Source organism: Leiobunum rupestre, chromosome 4, assembly GCF_980474605.1.
Source record: "Leiobunum rupestre chromosome 4, qqLeiRupe1.1.hap1, whole genome shotgun sequence".
NCBI lineage: Eukaryota > Metazoa > Arthropoda > Arachnida > Opiliones > Sclerosomatidae > Leiobunum > Leiobunum rupestre.
This window is the reverse complement of record NC_143387.1, coordinates 16,298,241-16,320,874: the sequence shown is the minus strand read 5'-3', so window position 1 is coordinate 16,320,874 and position 22,634 is coordinate 16,298,241. Positions and strand designations below refer to the sequence as shown.

General features: G+C 32.7%; 2 protein-coding genes across 4 annotated transcripts in view; one reads left to right on the top strand and one right to left on the bottom strand.

Moving 5' to 3' along the window:
* The window catches only part of LOC149946491 (uncharacterized), a 66,510-nt gene extending 49,724 nt beyond the window's left edge, over nucleotides 1-16,786 (bottom strand). For 2 of the 3 annotated variants that reach the window (XM_090171865.1, XM_090171863.1), the window contains exons 1-3: nucleotides 16,725-16,746; nucleotides 10,402-10,574; nucleotides 9,095-9,201 (exon numbers count right to left, since the gene is read on the bottom strand). In XM_090171865.1, coding sequence (XP_090027991.1) covers nucleotides 9,095-9,201; nucleotides 10,402-10,574; nucleotides 16,725-16,729 — 285 coding nt within the window. In that variant the 5' untranslated portion in view covers nucleotides 16,730-16,746. Of the gene's footprint in view, nucleotides 1-9,094; nucleotides 9,202-10,401; nucleotides 10,575-16,652 lie in introns of all 3 variants that reach the window. The other variant, XM_090171864.1, reaches the window with a different exon arrangement.
* Nucleotides 16,787-18,631: 1,845 nt separating this feature from the next.
* Nucleotides 18,632-21,499, top strand: Hsp83 (Heat shock protein 83). Its single transcript, XM_090173417.1, has 5 exons — nucleotides 18,632-18,793; nucleotides 18,874-19,017; nucleotides 19,099-20,065; nucleotides 20,201-20,391; nucleotides 20,461-21,499. Exons 2-5 carry the CDS (start codon nucleotides 18,874-18,876, stop codon nucleotides 21,316-21,318), a joined length of 2,160 nt encoding a protein of 719 aa, XP_090029543.1. The 5' UTR covers nucleotides 18,632-18,793; the 3' UTR covers nucleotides 21,319-21,499.
* Nucleotides 21,500-22,634: the final 1,135 nt, after the last annotated feature.

Sequence of the window (22,634 nt, the reverse complement as noted above, 5' to 3'; positions counted from 1 at the left end):
TGATTACTCTGAGCACGCGTATAAGTCAGTCCAAAGTACTTGGTTGAAATAACATAACAAGCTAACTGCCGTAGCCACACCAATGCACATAGCCCGGATTACTGTTGTACTGGGACAACGCAATGACAGTGTACATTATATCTGGATGTGTCCTCTGCGCAATGAATAAAAGACATCCTACCAGTTCCCGATAAGGTATCGCTTTCATTCTCTCTTTGTCTTCCTCACTTGCTGGGCAATCCGTTTGACTTACTGTTGCTCCAGATGGCAGTGGCAAAGACACCGGTTCTGAAGGTTGTATTTGGAATCGCTCGCTGACTTGTGTAATGTAGTCTGATTGAAATATCTTCAGGGTACCATCCCGAAACTGAAAGCCAACCCCTAACAATTTCTTTATGGGGCCAAGCTGTTTCACATCATACTTCTTGGTAAGTAAGTCATATACCTCTCGCCAAAACAACAAGATTGTCTACATACACGAGTATGACCACTTTCCATGGTATGAAGTAAATACAGTTAGTGCATAATAATTTACTGAATCCCAATGTTCGAAAAGTCCGGTCCAGTTCTTTATGCCATGCCCTACCACTTTGAGGCAAGCCGTATAAAGCTTTATGTAATCTCAGTCAGAAATGATTTGGGCTGGACAACCCAAACCAACAAAAAGCTATAAGTAGTTCAGAGGGTGTGGTAAATCCCTAGTGTTCGTACGGGGACCGCGACCCTGACCCTGACCCCGACCGTCGGGGATCCCCGACATTTTGTCACCGACCCAGACTGTCGCAAACTAAGTCAGGGTTTTCCATTTTTTGGGGTTATGTTTCCATAATGTAATTTTAAATTTGATATGTTGCTCTTATTCAGAAACCTTGGATTGCCAAAGGGGAAATCCTTGGTCTCAACAGTGCAGGTAATGTCTATTATGACTATAATTTTGTTTCACCTAGAGTGTGTATATTCGTACGCAAGGACATTCATGCCCTTCCGCTTTCAATCTATCACTCTAGGGACAATGCCGTGGTTAAAATCATTTCCTCTACTACTGACGGGAATGAGGAACTCATGTTGGCATCCGCCTACTTCCCTTACGATGATGCTATGCCCAAATTGGTTAACCGCTGTGAGGGGTCGGGAAAGAAACTCAAAATCGGATGTGATACGAATGCTCATCATGTTATCTGGGGCAGCAGTGACTGCAACGATCGTGGTGATAAACTAATGGAATACGTGGTTAGTACCAAACTTCATATTCTCAAAAAGAACCATGACTTTTGTTACTCAGAACAGAAGTGAGGTCATTGATCTCACGTTGTGCACACAAAATTTCGCAGCTCTAATTTCTGACTAGTGAACCGTCATTGTTGGATCATAGACACATCTGCTACACAGTTGTGATGAAACTGGTTCAGGTTAATGCCGAACTTCGCAATCCCAGGCGAACTAATTAGCCTGGTTATAGAGATGACCCTTACCAAAAAATAAGCTGGTTTTATGCTAGTAAAGATCTGGTCTAAATCAAATAAGGTGGTCTTTTATAGGTAATTCCCTGGTTCTAACCTAGTAGACTATTTTTGCCATTTCTGTACCCAGTATTTACATAGTTTCAACCTAGTTATGATTTATTCTAATTTTTTTACATGGTATTTGCATGGTTTTTAAGTAGGCAATTTTACTTGACATTTTAGTAACTAGTTTTGAAATGTATTTTAGCTGGTTTGAAAGTAGCAAAATATTTTTACATAGTTTCTGCCTGGTATTGAGATGGTATAATATATTAACCTGGTATCAACATGGTTTTAGGTGTAATTAAGATAGTCCATGAATTTTAAGCTATCAAGAATTAACTGACTGCACGTGTTTATTATTACACATTACAAATTATACATAGATAAATTAGAAAACATATATCATAACACAATAAACATTCTAGCTTGATGCCTCTACTAAATTTGCTGGCTCTACAATAAATTTCATCTCAATTTTTTCAAAACCAATAAAAAAGCAAGGAGTTAGTTTCCATATTTTAATATTAATTGCTTGAATGCCGATGACTTCCTCTATTTTTTTAATGTAATTAAGTGTGTATTTTTCTTGTGGTCCACTTTGAAAGGGTGTTGATATGTTATATATTTCAATGATAGCATAGAATTCGTCTTGATCTTGATGATCTGTATGTTTAACAAAACATTTAATTTTCCCATATAGAACATCGTTTTGCAAAATACACTTGACATATTTTGTGTTGTGCTTTTTGGCACGATTATACATATCGCACTGATAAATTATGTTTCTAACTTTCAATCTGTAAATTATCGAGCACTTGTTTACTACATTGATGTGGGTACGAAATGCTTGAAGAATATAAAATGGTGTTTCTCGCTGAAATTTCGCCAACCCAACCACCGAAATAGTTTCAGTAATTTTATCTGTTAACTTGCACTTTTTTCCCTTTTCCCTCATTTCTTTGCAAAAAAGTTGTATTTTTGAGCCAGGAACTAGTTCATCCATCCATATGGGTATATTGACTAAAGACATAGCTGAAGATGCAACTTGCCTATCCAAATTTTGTGTACCATGGCACATTTTAGTCAAAAGTCCATTGAAATTTTCAAACTGAAAACAGGATGTTTCAATAAGAGGACCCAAATTTATATATACGTCAGTTAAATGAAGGAGCCCATGAATGTTTGCAGTCATGTGTCTTTTTCCGTATAGTTTTTCAAAGTCTGAGACGTATTCAATAAGCACATCCTTTGTGATGCGAAGTTCATTGATTGAACACCCAATTGTGTTTAGGCTATATATACCGAACACCAAGAGTGCATGATGCTGAAAATATCTTAGAGGTATTAAATCATAGATCAAAGGAATAGAATAATACAGCAGGAAGTATTTATATTCTGAAGCTTTCCAATGTGCTAGATCTTCAGTTGACCGCGGCACTCGTTCAACAAAAGATGGTGGAGATATCAAAAGCAGTCTTTTATTAATACAACCTTTCACTTTAGAGAGAGAGAAACCTTCACGTGAATACTGAGTGTCAGTCCATAGCGAAAGGAGCTTCTTCGTAACTCCAAGAAAAATACCATGCATAACATCCAGGGATGTACAATTTATAATGTCTGGTACAATTTTACTCAAAATTGTAGGTCCTTTTACACCTAATATGGGTCTTTCTGAAAGCGAAGCTTCTTGTGCTAGGGTAACTGTTTCATCGTGAGTTCTTGATCTGGTATGAGCGTTATTAAAGGGATATATATGGACTCTTGAATTTTCAGTTATTTTAAAGTTTTCCCCCATTTGTATACAAAAAGCACAGCCATATGCCCCATTAAATTGAACAAAATTAAGAGCCATGGCTTTGGCAGGTAGGTCACATGTACCACATAGCACCATACTGCGAAGTTTAATTTTTCTTTTGATATCAGGTGATTTCACTTTTATTCCATTGGCCAGGGTCAAAAGTTCAGTGTGCAATGGTATAAAAAAATTGTTTATCACTGGCTTTTTCACACCAATCCAAATTGCAGCTAGTATCATATTGTCTTGTTGAATTCTTTTTTGATATGGAAGTTCATTTATAGTCAAAAATAATGGCCACATACTTTTCCTAGAAGAATGAAAAAGTTGAACACCATCAGTGTTCCACATGAACGAAATATGGTCTGGGTTTGAAAGGAAGCTGTTATTTTCAAAGTACTTTCTATAAATTAAACTATTCCACATACTACCGATACAATCGTTATGTCCAGTTTTAAACCTTTCTTGTAAACTTTTATAAAAGCCTGCCCTCTTCATCATGGCTCTTATTTGATGAGACACTGAAAGTTCAATTTGATGGCAAATATTAACATCCACTGTTAAATCAGTATTACAGTTCAAACATTCCAACTCCACAGAAAACTCATTTAAACACGTTGCACAGAACGTTTTGTACTTTCTAGGAGATTTTGACTCTTCAAAAAATTTCTTAAAATGATATAAAGATTTTACACATTTGCTTTGGGCTGGGAGATGAAGATTAATTAACTTTAACAAATCTGAAGTTGCTTCATTTGAGAGATGATGCCTCATTGCAAAAAGGTAAATCGATAAAATGCTTTGACTCCGGGTCAGAGGAGCATCATCATAAATTAAATCATCTTCATTAATATTAAGTTGGTAATTAGCTTCGTCTTCATCACTTGATGAATCAACCTCGTTTTCCTCTTCAATATTTTCATCATCTCTTTCCATTGACTCCTCACTATCTCTTTGCCTTTCAGACACTTCACTGTCGCTTTGCCTTTCAGACTCTTCGCTGTCGCTATCTCTTTGCGTTACATCAGACTCTTCGCTGTCGCTATCTCTTTGCGTTACATCAGACTCTTCACTAACACTGTCTCTTTGCATCACATCAGACTCTTCACTGTCACTGTCTCTTTGATTTTCACAGATCTCTTCATTGTCACTTTTAATTTCAACCATTTCACTGTCCTTTTCATATTCTTTTGCACAGTTAACTTCAGTACATTTGCTACCAGCATTTATTTCTTTACTTCTAGGTTCTATGAATATTTCTTTTTAAATAAAAAAAATAATAGAATCATGAATTTACTACATACCATCGGCGCCCACTGTGCAAGGCTTAGGCATGAGGCCTTCTTTTATCTTTTTACATAACCTATATCTAGTTGACCTTGAAAGTGATTGACTGGTTCTTAAATTTTCATAATGAAATGATTTCCTCTTTTTCATTGTAATCATATTACTTAAATGTTCCAATTATTAAGATATGGGAAGTGTGTGGTACAAGCAGACGATTTAGAACACTACTGCAAGTCTGGCGGGTAAGAAAAAATAACTCAAAATTGGATTTAAATTAATGAAAATAATATTATTTTTGATATTATTAATAAAATAATTGTAAAAAATTATACTTAGAAAAAGGAACATTTCTATGTAATTGTCATTTTTATTTCAGTCGCGTTCGTTTTTCGGTTCGCGTATTAAAAATAATTCTGGCAAACCTGCGCCATTTCCGTTTTACAAAATTTCCTTTCAAAGCACCCCCAGACATGGACTAAGCAAGAGTGAAAAGCGCGCCTTTTTTTCTCTCTCTCTCTTGAATCTTAAAATATATTCAGTTCAATAAGTTTACTCAATAGTTTTCAATGTTTTAAAACATAATAATCAAAATCAAAAATGTCAGAATTAGTAGATGAAAACGTTAAAAAGCTATTGAATCTTAGCGCTAAAATAAAGGCAGTACCTAAGCCTTGCACAAAATCTAAAACTAAACACATGGCTCTAGTTTATTGGACAAAAGAATACAAAACCAGTATTGTACCAATCAATTACGTTAAAGAAGATGATAGAATTGAAAATCATTCTTGTGAAGTCAAATGGAAAAATGGGTGGTTTCCATGTCATATAATTAAAATAGGAGGTAAGTTATCTCACAGCTTGTGATAAAAATAGTGGACAGATCGATATATGCTTTAACCATTTGTATACTACTTCCTAGAACGATCTGCTCTGGAAAACTTTCAATTAATATACAACAAATCACTAGATAACGAAGTTGCAATTACTTTTTCCGATGAAAAGAAGCAGTTAAAAAGAAAAAATAAAGAGGAGTTAGTAAAGGACCATAAAGAAGTGAGATCAAAGATCAAAATAGTTTCTCAAGCAAAGAAAAAGGCAATTTCAACCAGTGGACAAAACGTGACAACGTTACAAAATCCCTGGGAGGCTATTGATAACCCAAAGTCACTGTTAGCTCAAAGATATAAGAGCAATAAAAAAAATTCGGCAATGAAAAGAGTTGCAGCGAAAGAGCACACAGCTGCAGAGAAAGAGCAGCACACAGCTGCAGAGAAAGAGCAGCACACAGCTGCAGAGAAAGAGCAGCACACAGCTGCAGAGAAAGAGCAGCACACAGCTGCAGAGAAAGAGCAGCACACAGCTGCAGAGAAAGAGCAGCACACAGCTCCAGCGAAAGAGCAGCACACAGCTCCAGCGAAAGAGCAGCACACAGCTCCAGCGAAAGAGCAGCACACAGCTCCAGTGAAAGAGTACACAGCTCCAGCGATAGTGCAAACTCCAGCGTTTCAATATCCTGCCATTCAACAGTCTCCTGCCATTCAACAGTCTCCTGCCATTCAACAGTCTCCTGCCATTCAACAGTATCCTGCCATTCAACAGTATCCTGCCATTCAACAGTATCCTGCCATTCAACAGTATCCTGCCATTCAACAGTATCCTGCCATTCAACAGTATCCTGCCATTCAACAGTCTCCTGCCATTCAACAGTCTCCTGCCATTCAACAGTCTCCTGCCATTCAACAGTCTCCTGCCATTCAACTGTATCCTGCCATTCAACAGTATCCTGCCATTCAACAGTCTCCGGCCATTCAACAGTCTCCGGCCATTCAACAGTCTCCGACCATTCAACAGTCTCCGGCTAGTCAACAGTCTCCGGCTAGTCAACAGTACCCGGCTAGTCAACAGTATCCGGCTAGTCAACAGTATCCGGCTAGTCAACAGTATCCAGCACACACAGATGTACACTGTCAACAGACGAGTTTTGGAAGAATGCTAATTGAAGCTGAAGAAGCCCTAGAGTATAATGTAAGCTATAGGCGAAAATGAATTTGAAATTGCATCAAAAATAACTAGATATATTTTTATAGGGTATTGATCTATCAGCTGCGAGTAATACCAATTACACTATGAGAAATGAAGGTTCAAGTTTTTTCGTGCATTCAAACACCTTGTCTAAGTATGATTATTGTAATTAAATTAGTTACAATAAGAATTTTAATTAATATATCATGTGTAGATTGCATTCAGAATCAGGCACTACGAATACCTCAACTACTAACATGTTCGTAGAAGAAGTAGATAGTGACAATGGGTATATTTTGAAATAATGGCTCGTGCCTTATTTTTTTTGTAATATGCTTTATTTGGATTTGTAGGCAGCAGCGTGACAGCTGTACATTCGAGAGTAAAGCTAGGTATTTTATAAATCTGTTTTGTATATATTAAATATCTTTTGCATTTATATATATATATATAAATATTAGTGAGTCAACTGCTTATGTGGATGGAATTGATGTCAATAAACTTAAAATGCTGAGGGACATTGGTAAAGTTATAAATTTTTTAGTACGAGTTGAAATTGCATGCATGTTTTAAAAACTGAACTGTTTGATCAATATAGCTACGCCATCAAATATTATATTCCTTGAGACAATGCTAGATATTTTAAAAGGCACCGATGCTGCATATGAAATGGTAAGTAGTTTAGTTAATGCATAATTTATTAATTGTTATAATTTAAATTACATTTAAGCCTTGTAAAAGACCTCAAATTAAATCATGCAATAATATTGTGATAGATGAGGTAGCTGATCCAAAAATGGTAAATAAACTCTAATTAAACCTCATATTAGGAACTTGGCTGATATATTTTCTACTGAATTCTTAGGTAGAGCTGGTTGAAGGCAGTGGGGTGAAGGTTTCAGAGAAACAAAAATCAATAATAGACTTAATGGATGAGTCAGATCCAAAGAAAATTATACGACTTATCATAACCACAATTTATAGCAGAGATGAGTTGTCCAAAATGTCTGCTTTAGGGAAGAGAGGAAGCAGTGGGATTCCTCAGTCCCTCTTCATTGCAATAAAGAGTAAGATTGCCTTTTTCTACTGTAGTTTTAAAATAGCATATTTATGTTACCTTTTTTTTTAGTGTATATAAAACAAAGATTCCCTAAAATAAGAATCGGCAATGAAATGATTACAAATACCATAAATGAAAAATGTGCAACTGTCAGAAGGCAGATGAAAAAGTGTAGGTTATTGAACTAATAAAACATTTATGCAAAACCCGATATTATGTCGTTCATTTTTTATTGGTAATAGCCTGGTTTTTAATAGTAAAAACCTAGTTTTCTAGATGGTATTAAACTTGTTTATAAATAGTGAAAACCTAGTTTTCTAGATGGTATTAAACTTGTTTATAAATAGTAAAAACCTAGTTTTCAAGATGGTGGTAACCTGGTTTTTATATAGTAATAACCTAGTTTTCAAGATGGTATTAACTTGATTTTTAAATAGTAATAACCTGGTTTCCAAAATGGTGTGCACATGGTTTTTAAATAGCAATAACCTGGTTTCCAAAATGGTATTCACATGGTTTTTAAATAGTACTAACCTAATATAAGGGAACAGAAGTAATTATGTAACATGGTTTGAACATAGTATATAACCTAAGTTTAAGGTGGTATTGACCTGTGGCATGAGACAAATGCAAGGTTAAAACTAGGTTATAAGGTGGTAAAAATAAGATGGGGGGTAATTGGTTCTAACCTAGTAACACACCAGCTTATTTTTTGGTAAGGGGATATAGTTTCATCTGAAGGATGATAAGCGTAGGCTGTCATCAGTGCTGGATTTTGATCGCATGCTACTTACTAGTCAAAACAAGTAAATATTTTTTTCAATTTTTCTAGATTTTATAAGGTTTTTTTATGGATGGGTGTCTCCGCCAAAACAGCCCCTAATGGGTAGCACCCACTGAGGGGCACCACCGCCGCCCTCCCCCCTAGCTACGCCACTGCACTGAAAGGGTAGTCAGCACTTTTGGATTGCTACAATGCAAATTAGGAAGAAATAGATTTGGTATTAAAAATTGGCTAAACTTGTTTTTTGTACAAACTTTTAAATCTGACTCCCATTACTCAGGTGTAGAATGAAGATACTGAATAATTAAGCGACCCTTTTCAAAATGTCATGTAAACCTTAATTACTTTCATTTTAAAATAAACTTTAAATTGCTGAAAATTGCCATAAATGTAATTTTTTTTATATATTAGCATCAGTAAAGCAAAACAGAGAGCATATAGGTAGAACTAGAGTACGATTCCAAATATCTGAATAAAAATCATATAAGTCTGATTTAAATTTTAAAAAAATCTATGATTTTTTTGTTATTTTGAAGTAGAATTTTTTAATTTCATTTTGTTAGTGTACAAAGCTTTCCTGAATTCTGAGCGCACAACTTATTTAGTTACCGGAATTCCATTTTAAAAATATGAAAACATACTTGAATTTCTTCAGTAGGAATATATTCTTCTTTAAACTTGCTTCCCTGAAGTCTTAAGAAAAGGCAAGTTTTTCCAACATTCCTATCACCTTTAATTATAATTTTCACTGAAATATAAATATAATTGATTAAAACACAGTGGTTTAAAAGTGTAGGAGTACACTTGGTAAAGATAACATCAATATTGGTGTATCAGAGGTCTCATGTTAGTTTTTTGTTCAATAGTAAAAATAATTTTTTTTTAATATGGTGCAAAGTTTAAATATTTTTAACAGTATAACAACCCCCCTCTACCCCAGAGATTAGTGAAAATGAAATTTACAAGAATTAACTTTATTGAGAAAATATTACGGCTGTTCAAGAAAATATAAATTTAGCTTAAAGAGATAATGTGAGCACGGGGCAAAATTTAATATCCTAAACAGTTCCCCTCATTAGATACAGTTTAATGCGCTGAATCCGAAAATATATTTATATAATAAATTTTTTCTAATGTTCACTTCTGCACAACCTTTGTCACCAGAATTATTATCATCCTCCATGAGAAATTTTCACGATCTGAATAATAAATACTTTCGTCATCAGAATTAGATTCAGCTTCCAATTTGGAAACATTGTTATCCATTGTAGCTGAAATAACACTGTTAGGTTTAAGAACAAATATAGACTAAGTCTGTATACAGACTATAGTCGAAAAGAGGCTTAGCGCTACTATTTTCCTAATGAAAATTCATTTTCGGCTCAAGCGCGAGTGGCAGGCGGTAAGCGTAAACCCAACTTTGACATCAGACATCGGGATTGGGGAGCTTGTAGGGAAGCCTACCCGTCCATTTAAAATCTCAAATATAATAATGAAAGCGTAATATTTAACCAAAAACATTATTCCCAAAATTATTATCAAATCATATTATATATTTCATGTAAAAATATAATATATGCAAAAAATTCTGACACTATCTCTTTAAGTGATACGAACAAAACCGAAGCAGGGCAATTACACTTAATGCTTAAAGCAATACCTGGATATTTGAAGGGCAACAGAATTGTTTGAAAAGTTCAGGACAAATTTTTGTTAGCTCTTCCGCTTCTATCTCATGGCTTTGACATATCTACCAATTTCCCACTCAAAATTCAAACAATTCCATGACCCTTTAAAATTAATCAACAAATTGAGTTTATTTGAAATGCCAAATGCCGCATTTGATTACTTTATAGTCCAAGCACTGTGTATTAGTTCACGTAGTTGTACTATACAATACCAGTAATTCATGAAGATTAAGCAAATATTAAAATACGATCACTCTCACTGTTATACTGTACTCCTTTGGCAAATTTCCTCTGAAGACTAAGTCCCATTGTACGAACACCAGGTCTAGGATGAGTTTTGCTACCAGCCACAGAATATCCTTGTGGTAAGTTAGCATCATCTTGTGTTTTGTCGCTGTTACTAACCAATTTCTTTAAAGCAGTAAACATTTCCCTAACGGAATATTTCAAATCAATTTTGAATAAAACAATGATGGTTATTTCAAATCAATTTTGAATAAAACAATGATGGTTATTTCAAATCAATTTTGAATAAAACAATGATGGTTATTTCAAATCAATTTTGAATAAACCAATGATGGTTATTTCAAATCAATTTTGAATAAAACAATGATGGTTATTTCAAATCAATTTTGAATAAAACAATGATGGTTATTTCAAATCAATTTTGAATAAAACCATGATGGTTATTACAAATCAATTTTGAATAAAACCATGATGGTTATTTCAAATCAATTTTGAATAAAACCATGATAGTTATTTCAAATCAATTTTGAATAAAACCATGATGGTTATTTCAAATCAATTTTGAATAAAACCAAGATGGTTATTTCAAATCAATTTTGAATAAAACCATGATGGTTATTTCAAATCAATTTTGAATAAAACAATGATGGTTATTACAAATCAATTTTGAATAAAACCATGATGGTTATTACAAATCAATTTTGAATAAAACCATGATGGTTATTTCAAATCAATTTTGAATAAAACCATGATGGTTATTTCGAATCAATTTTGAATAAAACCATGATGGTTATTTCAAATCAATTTTGAATAAAACCATGATGGTTATTTCAAATCAATTTTGAATAAAACCATGATGGTTATTTCAAATCAATTTTGAATAAAACCATGATGGTTATTTCAAATCAATTTTGAATAAAACCATGATGGTTATTTCAAATCAATTTTGAATAAAACCATGATGGTTATTTCAAATCAATTTTGAATAAAACCATGATGGTTATTTCAAATCAATTTTGAATAAAACAATGATGGTTATTTCAAATCAATTTTGAATAAAACAATGATGGTTATTTCAAATCAATTTTGAATAAAACAATGATGGTTATTTCAAATCAATTTTGAATAAAACAATGATGGTTATTTCAAATCAATTTTGAATAAAACAATGATGGTTATTTCAAATCAATTTTGAATAAAACAATGATGGTTATTTCAAATCAATTTTGAATAAAACAATGATGGTTATTTCAAATCAATTTTGAATAAAACAATGATGGTTATTTCAAATCAATTTTGAATAAAACAATGATGGTTATTTTAAATCAATTTTGAATAAAACAATGATGGTTATTTCGAATCAATTTTGAATAAAACCATGATGGTTATTTCGAATCAATTTTGAATAAAACCATGATGGTTATTTCGAATCAATTTTGAATAAAACCATGATGGTTATTTCGAATCAATTTTGAATAAAACCATGATGGTTATTTCGAATCAATTTTGAATAAAACCATGATGGTTATTTCGAATCAATTTTAAATAAAACCATGATGGTTATTTCGAATCAATTTTGAATAAAACCATGATGGTTATTTCAAATCAATTTTGAATAAAACCATGATGGTTATTTCAAATCAATTTTGAATAAAACCATGATGGTTATTTCAAATCAATTTTGAATAAAACCATGATGGTTATTTCAAATCAATTTTGAATAAAACCATGATGGTTATTTCAAATCAATTTTGAATAAAACCATGATGGTTATTTCAAATCAATTTTGAATAAAACCATGATGGTTATTTCAAATCAATTTTGAATAAAACCATGATGGTTATTTCAAATCAATTTTGAATAAAACCATGATGGTTATTTCAAATCAATTTTGAATAAAACCATGATGGTTATTTTGAATCAATTTTGAATAAAACAATGATGGTTATTTCGAATCAATTTTGAATAAAACCATGATGGTTATTTTGAATCAATTTTGAATAAAACCATGATGGTTATTTCAAATCAATTTTGAATAAAACAATGATGGTTATTTCATATCAATTTTGAATAAAACAATGATGGTTATTTTGAATCAATTTTGAATAAAACCATGATGGTTATTTCAAATCAATTTTGAATAAAACCATGATGGTTATTTCAAATCAATTTTGAATAAAACCATGATGGTTATTTCAAATCAATTTTGAATAAAACCATGATGGTTATTTCAAATCAATTTTGAATAAAACCATGATGGTTATTTCAAATCAATTTTGAATAAAACAATGATGGTTATTTCATATCAATTTTGAATAAAACAATGATGGTTATTTCAAATCAATTTTGAATAAAACCATGATGGTTATTTTGAATCAATTTTGAATAAAACCATGATGGTTATTTCAAATCAATTTTGAATAAAACCATGATGGTTATTTCAAATCAATTTTGAATAAAACCATGATGGTTATTTCAAATCAATTTTGAATAAAACCATGATGGTTATTTCAAATCAATTTTGAATAAAACCATGATGGTTATTTCAAATCAATTTTGAATAAAACAATGATGGTTATTTCAAATCAATTTTGAATAAAACAATGATGGTTATTTCGAATCAATTTTGAATAAAACCATGATGGTTATTTCGAATCAATTTTGAATAAAACAATGATGGTTATTTCGAATCAATTTTGAATAAAACCATGATGGTTATTTCAAATCAATTTTGAATAAAACAATGATGGTTATTTCAAATCAATTTTGAATAAAACAATGATGGTTATTTCATATCAATTTTGAATAAAACAATGATGGTTATTTCGAATCAATTTTGAATAAAACCATGATGGTTATTTTGAATCAATTTTGAATAAAACCATGATGGTTATTTCGAATCAATTTTGAATAAAACCATGATGGTTATTTCAAATCAATTTTGAATAAAACCATGATGGTTATTTCAAATCAATTTTGAATAAAACCATGATGGTTATTTCGAATCAATTTTGAATAAAACCATGATGGTTATTTCAAATCAATTTTGAATAAAACCATGATGGTTATTTCAAATCAATTTTGAATAAAACCATGATGGTTATTTCAAATCAATTTTGAATAAAACCATGATGGTTATTTCAAATCAATTTTGAATAAAACCATGATGGTTATTTCAAATCAATTTTGAATAAAACCATGATGGTTATTTTGAATCAATTTTGAATAAAACAATGATGGTTATTTCGAATCAATTTTGAATAAAACCATGATGGTTATTTTGAATCAATTTTGAATAAAACCATGATGGTTATTTCAAATCAATTTTGAATAAAACAATGATGGTTATTTCATATCAATTTTGAATAAAACAATGATGGTTATTTCGAATCAATTTTGAATAAAACCATGATGGTTATTTTGAATCAATTTTGAATAAAACCATGATGGTTATTTCAAATCAATTTTGAATAAAACCATGATGGTTATTTCAAATCAATTTTGAATAAAACCATGATGGTTATTTCAAATCAATTTTGAATAAAACCATGATGGTTATTTCAAATCAATTTTGAATAAAACAATGATGGTTATTTCATATCAATTTTGAATAAAACAATGATGGTTATTTCAAATCAATTTTGAATAAAACCATGATGGTTATTTTGAATCAATTTTGAATAAAACCATGATGGTTATTTCAAATCAATTTTGAATAAAACCATGATGGTTATTTCAAATCAATTTTGAATAAAACCATGATGGTTATTTCAAATCAATTTTGAATAAAACCATGATGGTTATTTCAAATCAATTTTGAATAAAACCATGATGGTTATTTCAAATCAATTTTGAATAAAACAATGATGGTTATTTCAAATCAATTTTGAATAAAACAATGATGGTTATTTCGAATCAATTTTGAATAAAACCATGATGGTTATTTCGAATCAATTTTGAATAAAACAATGATGGTTATTTCGAATCAATTTTGAATAAAACCATGATGGTTATTTCAAATCAATTTTGAATAAAACCATGATGGTTATTTCAAATCAATTTTGAATAAAACAATGATGGTTATTTCATATCAATTTTGAATAAAACAATGATGGTTATTTCGAATCAATTTTGAATAAAACCATGATGGTTATTTTGAATCAATTTTGAATAAAACCATGATGGTTATTTCGAATCAATTTTGAATAAAACCATGATGGTTATTTCAAATCAATTTTGAATAAAACCATGATGGTTATTTCAAATCAATTTTGAATAAAACCATGATGGTTATTTCGAATCAATTTTGAATAAAACCATGATGGTTATTTCAAATCAATTTTGAATAAAACCATGATGGTTATTTCAAATCAATTTTGAATAAAACCATGATGGTTATTTCAAATCAATTTTGAATAAAATCATGATGGTTATTTCAAATCAATTTTGAATAAAACCATGATGGTTATTTCAAATCAATTTTGAATAAAACCATGATGGTTATTTCAAATCAATTTTGAATAAAACCATGATGGTTATTTCAAATCAATTTTGAATAAAACAATGATGGTTATTTCAAATCAATTTTGAATAAAACAATGATGGTTATTTCAAATCAATTTTGAATAAAACAATGATGGTTATTTCAAATCAATTTTGAATAAAACAATGATGGTTATTTCAAATCAATTTTGAATAAAACAATGATGGTTATTTCAAATTAATTTTGAATAAAACAATGATGGTTATTTCAAATTAATTTTGAATAAAACAATGATGGTTATTTCAAATCAATTTTGAATAAAACAATGATGGTTATTTCATATCAATTTTGAATAAAACAATGATGGTTATTTCAAATCAATTTTGAATAAAACAATGATGGTCAGGATAAAGACCAATATTCTCGGTATAAAATGTCACAGGAATTCATAATATTATCTGGAATACCAAAACCACTATTGAGTGAGAAAAATTCTTCAGTGTTTAAACATTAAAGGGCAACGCAAGCTCTGTGGCAAAATAAAGAAAAAGCACCGTGCTTTTTAACCCCCTACACCCCCACTCGGTACTGGCGAGACCACGCCGAGTTTACCGTAAATTTCGCACTTTGCATACATAGTCACACAAATGCCAGCTCACTTGCGTTGCCCTTTAAATTTAATAATTTGAATGTAAAAATGAACCTATGGGAAATATGATAAAACCAGTACTTTTTAGCTAATATTTCAAAATAATAATTATTTATAATTAAATATTTCAAAGCTTAAATTTGTAATATTAATATATTAAGGACATAATCACATTTTACAAAAGAAATAGTAGGAGATAAATTGATATAATACCAAAGGGCTAACCACTTTTTTACATTCTGTACATCAATTAGTCTTTGGTAGTGCTAAATCTGTAATCGATAAAGTAATCACTTTGGTACAGTCAAAGCTACAGGCTTGTACACCGATTACGGATAGGAAAATACAACAACATAGACTCTATACAAGCATTAGTGTAAGTTATAAAAAATACACTCCCTTGTATTCCAAGTGAGTAAACTACATCCACTTTGATATGAAAAGGAATATCAAATTAAACTATTTACTACCGATTATTGCTGACTAATGGAATTTAAAGTCAATCGGCTCCGTATAAAAGATACTTTCTTCATAAATTTGATTTATATTGATAGTATGATACAAGAATGTATGATACAAATTCAGTTAAAAACGTTGACTGATCAAGAAAGCCAGTTAAGATTAGCAAAGACCCATCAGGATAATTATTCTAAATCAGTGGATCCCAATTTGCGTACCCTAGAACTAAAACTTCCTTAGAATAATTTTGAAAAAATATTAAGTGTTAATAACCACCACCCCAGATCATTGGAATTCCACGGACTTTTGTTGAACTACTGATAAAATAAATGGGTTATCTACATTACTTTAAATGTCTCTATGCATGGCACAAATATCGGTAGTATATCATGCCTAATCATTCATATACGAGGGATTAAAATATTCAAAATGATAATAAACAGTATGTCCAGAATATAAGTGTGTATTTAAATTATGGATTTCTACCTGAGGCATAGCCGGCTGAATAAAACTAGGCCATGAAATCGCGTGATTTTTTGAGTTTTATTCAGCCGGCTATGCCTGAGGTAAACCCAAACGACTTATCAAGATAACAGCCTAAAATTAAATCAGAAATTACGCCAATGGAATTGTATAGTTTGGGAAAATAGGACCAGTGGAAGACTATAACCTACCTAGTATCTCCAGATTAAAAACGTTACTGTAATGAAAAGAAATACTATTTAAAATTTAAAAACACTCTTTACATCATGATCAACAAGATGGTTTCACTACTTAAGCCTCGGTCACTTGACAGATCATAACACAAAGCACATAGCTTACAAAGTCGATGGATAACAAGGTCTATACTAATGCACCAACCATAGAAATAGAAATGAGACTAGAAGCACACTTAGATTGTGGTGAGATGTAAGAGTTAGAAGGCTGCCTTTAGAGTGATATCGCCAGTATTCTTGGTGGAAGCACGCCATCTGTTTTAAAAAATTTAAACTTTAATTTTTTTTAATAGATGGCGCACTTCTGCGTGGATAAGTAACGATTCCACTCTCATTCAGCCTTCTAGCTCGCTCGTTTTCCTTGAGATTACCGGCATAAAAATCTCATAGGTAACTAGAATGCTGCCGTGTAACTGGCAAATGGGCCAAACGCCGTGGCAGACAATCAGAGCTCAAAGAGTGGTTCTGCCAAGAATTTTATGTCACCAGAGAGAATGACGTCACCTATCCCGCTATAGTAGCGGATCCAAGGAGGACTTTTATCCTCCTTGGCGGACCACTCTACGGCCTCTCATTGGCTGAAGGTTCAAGGCGAACTGGCGTCAAGCTCGGCCGTAGGCGGCAGCATTCTAGTTACCTATGAGATTTCTATGGTTTTGTCCCCCTGCCGAACATTGCTGCCAGAACTTTGACAACAACTTTGGCAGTATAATGAAAAACTAGTTGTAAGTCCAGTCGCAGTAGCACAAACTATATATTTGACTTTGATGAGTATTTTATGGAAACATCTATTATGCTACTTTCTAAAATTATTCGGGCTAGTTTAAAACTCGCGGGTTTTTTATTAGGGCTACAAATAGGGCGATTTTTTTAACAATTTGGAGGTCATACCAAAAAGATTTTCTCGCAGCTCTGGGGAGATTTGAGAGACGCCTAAACTCGCAAGTGCCATATCCAGTAGTCCTATTATTAATCCAAGCTAGCACTGTATGCAAATACAATAGATTAATGGCAGTGCCACGTCACCCATGCTTTTTCCTATTCGTGCCCACAATAGAGGCCATGGCCAAAGCTACGGAGTGCTACTACTCTATACTTATTATGACAAAAACATTAAATTCCTGTATATATTGAAGCAATCACCTTAAATTGTAAATTAAACATAATGAGTAGTACAGTTTATTAAACAAAACACCCGAAAAGGATGATTCAAATTTCAAATGGTTCTACAGAATCTACAACTTATACATAAGTGTACATTCGATCGAATTTTAGTTGCAATAAAAAACAAAAGAAATATTTTTGGCAAAGACTATATAATTAGAATTTCTATAATCTTCGATTTTTGGAAACAATGATACAATTTAGCTAACTACGTGTAGTATGCGCTCTCGTTACATATATTTTTGTAATGGTTAATAGTGTAACCTCTAAATTATATTTTTGATTGATTAATTTTATCTCAAATATATGACCCTCTCAATCAATCCTTTACCATAACAGTAACTTTCTTTTTTTATAACTCAATTTAATTGTAGTGTGCTGACTGCTGCCATTCCCCAAAGGCGGTGTTTCTATTATGTATCTATATTTTATTTTGAAAATACTGAGGAACCGGAAATTCCACAAGGTTGCTAGGCAACCTAACGGAAGCTTTACTGATTGAAGATCTGTCATGAACTTTCTAGAAACGTCCGGAAGGCTCTCGAACATTCCAGAAAAGCCGCTCCGCTCCTTCTTCTAAATTTGTATCCCTCTGACATCCGCAAATAATCCCTACCTGGAAAGTAAAATTTATTTATAATTAATGTTTATATTTCTTATTTACATAAATTTATTATTTAATAGTTTAGTTCTTGATTTATTGTAATTCATTTTACGTTAAGAAATAAATATGTTTTACAAGCATTGAAAACGATTCTCGAACTTTCGAAGGAAGTACAACTAGCGCGCTTTGATACAGATTTTTATATAAATACGGAAGCCGGCATCTAAGCGCGGTAATTTCTTGTGTTTGACACGAGGTTGGAACGTCGATTCCTAGCATTGGTTTCAGTGATATTGTTCTCAATTAATTTACGTGATTAATCAAATTAAAGGTATATATCGTGGAGTTGTTTCTAGTTTAATGTTCAGAAGTATTGACTTTTGTTCAACCTTAAATTATTTGGTTTCATAGATGCCTGAGGAGACAATGGAATCTGGTGATGTTGAAACTTTCGCGTTTCAAGCTGAAATCGCCCAGTTGATGAGCTTGATCATTAACACTTTCTACTCCAACAAAGAAATTTTCCTACGAGAATTGATCTCAAATTCATCTGATGTAAGTAGTAAATTATCTTGAATATTTTTTGAGAACTATAACGGAGTCTTGTTTTAAATATTACCCTGTCCTTCATTCCAGGCTTTGGACAAAATCCGATATGAGAGCCTAACTGATCCCAGCAAGCTCGAATCTGGAAAAGAACTGTATATCAAGATTACTCCTAATAAGGATGACCGAACCTTAACCATCATTGATACTGGTATTGGCATGACAAAAGCGGATCTCATCAATAATTTGGGGACCATTGCCAAATCTGGAACCAAAGCGTTCATGGAAGCCCTTCAAGCTGGTGCTGACATTTCTATGATTGGCCAGTTTGGTGTGGGTTTCTACTCTGCTTACTTGATTGCGGACAAAGTCACAGTCACATCAAAACACAATGATGATGAACAGTACACTTGGGAATCGGCTGCTGGTGGTTCTTTCACAATTAAACTTGACAACAGTGAGCCACTTGGACGGGGTACGAAGATTGTTTTGCATCTCAAAGAAGACCAAACTGAGTATGTTGAAGAGAGGCGCATCAAAGAAGTTGTCAAGAAGCACAGCCAGTTCATAGGTTATCCCATCAAGCTTTTGGTCCAAAAAGAACGTGAAAAGGAGATCTCTGATGATGAAGCTGAGGATAATGAAGAAAAGAAAGAGGAAGAAACTGAGAAAGACAATGATGAAACCCCAAAGGTGGAGGATGTAGGTGAAGAAGATGAAGATAAGAAAGAGAAGAAGAAGAAGAAAATTACGGAGAAGTACACTGAAGATGAAGAACTGAACAAAACCAAACCCATTTGGATGCGTAATCCTGATGATATTAGTCAAGATGAATATGGAGAATTTTACAAAAGCCTGACCAATGATTGGGAAGATCACTTGGCTGTGAAGCATTTCTCTGTGGAAGGACAACTTGAGTTCCGCGCACTTCTCTTCATTCCCAAACGAGCTCCATTTGACCTCTTTGAAAACCGAAAACAGAAGAACAACATCAAACTTTATGTAAGGAGAGTATTCATCATGGACAATTGTGAGGATCTGATTCCTGAATATTTGAGTAAGTTTAAAATTACTATTAGTTGAGTTGTTAAATGAATTAAGCCTAATTCTGTTGCAATTTTAAGAAACAAGGTTAATAGTTTAAGATAAAATTGAGTGGTTTTATTACAAATTTTTCATCTTTTTTGGTTAGATTTTATTCGAGGAGTTGTGGATTCGGAAGACTTGCCCCTCAACATTTCGAGGGAGATGTTGCAACAAAACAAGATCTTGAAAGTCATTAGGAAGAACCTAGTGAAAAAATGCATGGAACTTTTTGATGAAATTGGTGAAGACAAGGAGTCTTTCAAAACTTTCTATCAGCAATTTGCCAAAAATTTAAAAGTAAATACAATCATATTAAATAATCTGCTATTGAAAAAATTCTTATCTTAATTTGTTTTAATCTTATAGCTTGGCATCCACGAAGACACTCAGAATCGCAAAAAATTGGCAGAGTTCCTGAGGTACCACACTTCCGCATCTGGAGATGAACCATGTTCATTGAAGGACTACGTTTCTCGAATGAAAGAAAATCAAAAGTGCATCTACTTCATCACTGGTGAATCTAAAGATCAAGTTGCCAATTCATCTTTTGTGGAACGCGTTCGCAAACGTGGCTTTGAAGTTGTTTACATGACGGAACCAATTGATGAGTATTGTGTTCAACAACTGAAGGAATTTGATGGCAAGCAATTGGTATCAGTTACCAAAGAAGGACTTGAGCTTCCCGAAGATGAGGAAGAACAGAAGAAGCGCGAAGAAGATAAATCCAAATATGAGAATTTGTGCAAAGTGATGAAGGACATTCTGGATAAAAAAGTAGAAAAAGTTGTAATCTCAAATCGTCTCGTCAGCTCTCCGTGTTGCATCGTCACTAGTCAGTACGGTTGGACTGCGAATATGGAGAGGATCATGAAAGCTCAAGCTTTGAGGGATACTTCAACATTAGGATACATGGCAGCTAAGAAACATCTTGAAATCAATCCTGACCATTCGGTTATTGAAAATCTTCGTCAAAAAGCTGAAGCTGACAAGAATGATAAAGCAGTCAAAGATTTGGTTATGTTGCTATTTGAAACTGCTCTTCTGTGCTCTGGCTTCTCTCTGGAAGATCCCCAAACTCACGCATCGCGCATCTACCGTATGATCAAATTAGGACTTGGTATTGATGACGATGAAATTGGTGGAGCGGGAGAAAACATTGTAGAAGAAATGCCACCTCTCGAAGGAGATGAAGAAGATGCTTCTCGTATGGAGGAAGTAGATTAAGAACTTAAAAATTAAATGTTTCAAGTTTTCACATCAAAAGTGACATAATATACTACCATTTTCTTTTGTTACTTATGTTGCTTCATCTTCATATTTTTGTAATATGTTCCTACAAATCTGGGATATTAATTTTATTAAAAATTCCAGTATGGTTTAACTTAATAAAAGTTGTTTATTAAAAGGTATACTATTTTTCTTTCATACAACATTAACTTTATGATTGTCATACGGAAGAATGACTTATGCTCAGCCAGAAATAAAACTTCTGAATTAAAAAGCCTAATTGTATATTTATCTTTCTAGAATACACATTAAAAGATTATGGTCATAAAGTTAAAATTTATTTAAACAATGTTTCTGACAAGTTGGTAAAATGCCAAGGTCAAAAATATTGCACACTGAATGCTTCATAACACCTAGAAATTATTAGAAAGGAAGCACTTCTACTTCATTACGCATTCTGTTTCTATTGGCGCATAAACAAAAGTCAACTTCATCCCCTTTTTTGGTGCCATAATTCGGATTTTACCATGGCCCTGCCATTTGCATACCTATGGATTTAGTCCGATGTGGTTTAAGCCACCCTTCATCATTGATAATAAAATCTAAATCCTATTAAATCTTAAAGTGCCAGAATTATGGGTGCTCTGCAGGGGTTGGTCTAATGCCCCCTTTTAGTAGCTATGAAAACAACTTAATAAAGGTCTGCTGATTGCCCCCTACCAAAAGTGGATAGTCAAAAACAAAGTTTACTTCATCCGCCTTTTCCCACCTCATGCAATCTGAGAAGTCTCCTCCAAGGGCGAAATTAAATTGTTTCCTTCCCCCATTTGCTCAAGATTACTTTAAATAGCCTTTAAAAAATAGTGCAGGTAGATTCTTCTCAAAATCATGTCCTTGGCGAATTAAAATTTAGTTAAGCCGATGATATTGCTATCATCATTACTGGGAAATTCCCAGTAACAGTGAATGACGTAATGAGGAGGGCCCTAGCATCAGTTGAGAGCTGGTGCAGGGAGGTCAACCTCATGGTTAATCCTAATAAAACGGTCTTGGTTCCTTTTACTCGTAGAAGGATAAAAGGTATGTTTGAGGGTATTTCCTTATTTGGAAAGGACCTAGTGGAGAGCACCAAGGTGAAGTACCTCGGGGTCATCCTGGATAGCAAACTAACATGGAAACCACACCTTGACTACATAGTCAAGAGGGGCAAAATGTTATTTTGGAGAACTAGAAGTGCAGTTAGCAAGACCTGGGGCTTAAGAACCAGGGCTGTGTACTAGCTGTACACCATGATCATCAGACCTATCCTGTCT